The sequence below is a fragment of the Arachis duranensis genome, chromosome 5, assembly GCF_000817695.3.
Source record: "Arachis duranensis cultivar V14167 chromosome 5, aradu.V14167.gnm2.J7QH, whole genome shotgun sequence".
In the NCBI taxonomy this organism is placed as follows: domain Eukaryota; kingdom Viridiplantae; phylum Streptophyta; class Magnoliopsida; order Fabales; family Fabaceae; genus Arachis; species Arachis duranensis.
Genome location: NC_029776.3, coordinates 104,818,465 through 104,823,827, shown reverse-complemented (window position 1 = coordinate 104,823,827; position 5,363 = coordinate 104,818,465). Strand labels below are relative to the sequence as shown.

The window sequence follows — 5,363 nt, the reverse complement described above, 5'->3', positions numbered from 1 at the left end:
ACAAATTCCGGCTAATTTTTTTTTGATATGAGACTAAGTTTGGTGTAATGCTGGGTTATGGAATTTGGGGGAGTTTTACATCGTTGTGACGGCGTTCAGGTGAAGGGAAGAAATCGGACGGTCCGATTTATTGCAGTTGAAAGGGAACACAAATCGGACCGTCCGATTTGTGGTTATGGAAGGCAGTGCATGGAAATCGGACCCACCGATTTCATGCTTTACATTCAAATTTTTTTGGGTCCAAAGAAATCGGACGCGATTTCTTTACAAGTCATAAAATCGGACCCAGCGATTTTCGGACCCAGCGATTTCCAAACCATCACACTTCCGTAAAGCACCATGTACTATCATACTCATGTGATACTCCATCTTCTTTCCAATATGAAAAATAAAAAAGTGACAAATTCCACCAAGAAAAATGAGCAAAGTACACAAGAAAAGGGAGCAGCAACTATTTAAACTTTGAAGTGTCCTGTACGATATGATAGCAACAAGAGCCTTTGATAAGCCAGATTTTGTTAGTCATGCTTTCCAGCCATAACCCATGTTATCATCCAGAACACTACTGAAGAAGGGGCTATCTGTAAAATCACTGCCAATATCTGGAAGACTGGAACAACATCTTGCAAATGCAGATTCTGCGGCATATCTGAAGTTCTCTGGTAATCTGGTTGAATCCATTGTTGCCACCAGCCCGAGAAGAATCACTGTTGGAAGCCGATTTGAAGCTATTACTCCTTGAAACCGGGCCTTTGTTTCCTGAAACATTGACAGATCGTCAGATCCTCCAGTTATGCTCCCATGTTAGTATATTACGATTCATTAAAGGTATTCAGGCACTATATATTTCTATCCCAAAAACTCCAAAAAGCTGCAACAAAGATGAAAAAAGACACTATGATTGAAGATGTTGGTTGGCAACATGGCAAATTCCATTCAATAAAGATTGCTCTCGTATGCCATAAGGTAAAATTATAAATGAAATAAATAAGGTTGCATAAATTTAAATTTGTTATATTATGGATTCACATTAGATACCCAAACCTCTATTTCATTTCATTGCTATGTTTTTTATTGGTGGGAGTGGGAGGGGTAAAAAAAAAAGAAGAGGAGGTTTCAGTGACTTTCAGTCATATCTTTTGCTTTTTTTTGTACATTGTAGACCATGGATATCATTTTGTACTACTTTGGACTGTAACCATGAGCTTCCAATCAAAAGCAACAATATAACGAGATTTATCCGATAGTAATTGTTAGAGATATAATTATTGATGAGTCTTTTTTTATCAATTTAAGTTTTTAAGAAAAGTAATATTATGAAATAATATCAAAGTATAACCGAAAGGTCATTAGTATAAGACGAAGCCAAAAAAAAAAATTATGCAAAAAACTTAAAAGTTTAAAAAAACTGACATCGGTAATATATGTTCTACTTACTAATTAAGAACATTTGAAATATATTTATTATTTGTTAAAATAAAAAAATTTCTATTAGCAACAACTTATGCAGTAATTATGGTAGAATGACTAATGTTAAACTTGAGAAAACTATTATGTAAAAGAGAAAGGAAAAAGAAAAGGTAAAAAGATGTTATTGCTAACTTTACGGAATTGGAGGTCTACTGAATATCAAAGTGAAGTGATTTCCAAAGTTCAACAAATCAAGAAGGCTACAAGAGAAGCACATCTAAACAAAGTGATTAGTATTGTTACCAGGCAATGTTCAATTTTCAACCTCTGCCATAAACCAAAAATAAAAAGAAAAAGAAACAAAAAGAATAAGAATCACGTAGCTACCTTCGGAAATTCAGTATCAGCTTCTGAGCACAAATTTCTACACATTCAAAAAACAGCGCGGTAACAAAAGAAGAGAAAAAAAAAAAGAAAGTAATGAAAAGAATAAAAGAAAGCAATGAAAGAAAGAATACTCACTTATCTTGAAATATTCTATTTTTAAGAGTTTGGTCAAATTAAAAGCATTAATATTTTTTATTATTTTAAAAAATTATACACTATCTTTTAAATATCATAGCAATTAATAATTTCAGATTAAATCATTCAAAACAGGTATACATCTTTGAGCAACCGAAATCCTAATTCAATATTTAAATACGAAAATCCTCATATAAAAAGAAAATTTTAGGAAGACCTAACTGTCCTATATAAATTGTAACCCCATTGCAAAAGCTCTTCCGTCTTCTTTGCCTTCTCTAATTATACTTGCTTTCACTCTAAATCTTTGTGGAACATCAATTCCTTTCACATTCTCTCTTGATCTCCCTCTTCTTAGTCTTCTATATTATATTTATATATACTTCAACCAACACTTTTAACATAGCTTGAGTCAGAGACATGGACGAGATTAATCGATGGGCGGACATTGATGAAGATTTGTTGAAAGAAATTTCAAAACGGTTACATGCCTACCATGATTACATCCAACTTCGATTGGTTTGCAAAGAGTGGAGCTTGAAACTTCCAAAAATTCCCAATGGAAATAAAATTCCATGGTTATTGTTACCTGACGAAACTGTCAAGAATCATTCATACGAAGATGAGGAGATTTATCATCTCATGCAATTAGCTGCTGCAGATGATGAAACTCTTGATACTTGCGCCCTTGAAGAGAAGGGTATTTACCATATCATGCTGCCAGAGATGCAGTCCTACAACAAGTTAATTCGCGGTTCTGGTCATAGATGATTGATTGTCGTATCCATATCTGATGGCACTATCCAAATGTTAAATCCATTTACAAATCGTAATTTGGATCTTCCTCCAATCTCAACTTTACCCACTATAATTGATTACCAGCCTGATAATCATGAGGATGAATACACACTCTAGGATTTTCGGGACATTAGGAGCACCCTGGGCAGAGATAGCGTGCATAGATTCCAAGTTGAAAAGGTTATTATAAACTCATCTCCTGAGCATGACATTGAAAATTTTATGGCGGTGGTGATATTCGGACCTAACCAGAGACTGGCCTTTTACAAGCCTGGCAATATGAGATGGGTAGAGTTTCCAACCAGAGATAAGAGGTTTGAGGACGTAATATTTTTCCAAGAAAAGATATATGCCATCAACGAAGAGGGGCAGCTATATGAATTTGATACAAAGACAAGAGCAGGGCTTAAGGGAGGAATACATGAAACCAGACCTCCATCTGAAATTCCCATAGGCCCTCAAAAGCTTAAATATCTTATTGGGTGCGCCAATGGAAGCTTATTGATGTTGGTAAGACATGTTCGTCATCCCTCGAGAAAAATACGCAGGGAATTTGAAACTTACAAATTCGATATCTATGAGTTAAAAAGAAATAGAAAAGAATGGTCAACATTAGATAATTTAGATAACTACATACTATCGATTGGATTTAATTCTTCTGTTCAAATTCCTGTGCCTTTTCTAAGCAAAGGAAATCAGATTTGGTTTACAGATAACCAAATAGAGCTGCAATCATCATTTTACGATCCTGTTCCTCAAGATATCGGCATCTTCGACTTGGACCATGGAAGTTTCCAGAGAGTATTGTTAGAAGTGAAGTTCTTTTGTCCTCCTGTTTGGTTGTTACCCTAATTCATACTCCTTAAGCTTTTGTCATTGTAGTTTAATCTTTTCAAATTTCAAATCTTTTAATTTGTTTAGACTATTTGTTATATATGGTTAAATATTAGTTCTTCCAATTCCAATCGTACCATTCTCCCTGAATGGTGAATACATGTTTCCAAATTATTATTAATGCACTAGTTTGTGAGTATAATTTATTATTTTTAGTCAATATTTGTAGACAACCGTCTAATTTCTTTAATTTAATAATTTAATGATATATTTTTAATTTATATTTTTAAATATAATAATTAATTATTGTTCAAAAATAATAAAATTTGCTAGTCCATTAACATTCTTTTTTAATTTATTATGGTTAAAATATGATTATATAAAGATGATAAACAATTATAATATAAAATATAGTTGTATACATTTGTTTATGTATTTCATGGCACAATAACATGGTCTCAAATTTCTCATCCAAATTTTAAAAACATAATATGTGATATATACATAAGCATTAATAATAAAAAGGAACAAACATGGGAAATGACTTTTTATAAAAAAAATAAATGAAAGAAGAAATAAAAAAGGGGATAAATAATGAGTTATGTCCCCTGATATATTCTTTGGCAGAAATAATTTTGTGCAGGTTTTATGCTCATATTTCTAATAGCTACATTATTGAACTACAGGTTTTAAAATATTATGGCACTAGAAAACAAAATTATCAGATATGCTAGTATGCTATATATCTAAATTTTTTTGCCATCTAAATTTAACTAAATTGACTCAAATTAAAAAAAGTTATTTTCATTTTGGAGATTATACACGTGTCCAAAAACAACTACACAGATATTTTGCATTCGTATTCTATAACATGAATGATTACCATTTTTCTCTCAAAATTAAAATCTTTCTTAAAATCTCGCAACAAATAATCAAAATCTCAGTAAAAACTCAAGCGAAGAAAGAAAGAAAGATCATTGAACATACGTAATTTTTTCTTTCATAATCTTTCTCTTGTGAAACAATAGTTCTTTTTATAGTGTACATTTTGTGATAACTATATTCATTGGATGTTATCTAATTCACATTGATGACTTTTTTGGATATAAAATTAATTTAAATGTGTTTCGATTAATGATTGAATGTCGTTTTTCTGGATTTTGTATAATTAGGGCATAGAATATACTCTTAATGCTTCTGATGTCAAAATTATCAAATAAATATTCTACAAATTTTTTTATAATATAAAACAATTCAAATTTAACATTAGTTTATATATTATCTAATCTTTAAATAATATAATATTTATTATTAAATTATAAAATATGATTACTCTTCAAATTATTTAACTAACAAATTAAAATAATAAAATAATAATTTAAAATAATAAATAATTTAAAATTTTATTCTTCTGAATTTCATATTTTGAAAAGATTGAATAATCTTTTCATTGTCAATACAATTAAATGTCTATTTTTCTATATATGTCACTAAACAATCATTTAAAAATTCATCTCTCATATGATTGCGAAGCCGACGCTTTATAATGTTCATAGTAGAGAAAGTTCTTTCAACTGATTCAGTTGTTACAGGCAAAACTAAAGCTAACTTCAAAAGAAGAAACATTAATGGATAAAAAATATTTTTTCGAGACTCAACCAATTTTTGAGAAAGAGCACCAATCCATTTAAGTTTGAGAATTGATCATCAGAACGTACATCTAATATGAAGTTCTCAAGTTAAATATCAAGTGCCAAAAGTTGAGTAGAAGAAAATTTTAATGGATAAGAACTGAGCTA

The 5,363-nt window shown here is 30.7% G+C and overlaps 1 protein-coding gene across 1 annotated transcript; it reads left to right on the top strand.

Moving 5' to 3' along the window:
* Window positions 1-2,952: 2,952 nt before the first annotated feature.
* On the top strand, window positions 2,953-3,582 carry LOC107490861 (uncharacterized). The gene has a single exon (XM_016111675.1). The coding sequence runs from the start codon at window positions 2,953-2,955 to the stop codon at window positions 3,580-3,582; it is 630 nt and encodes a 209-aa protein (XP_015967161.1).
* Window positions 3,583-5,363: the final 1,781 nt, after the last annotated feature.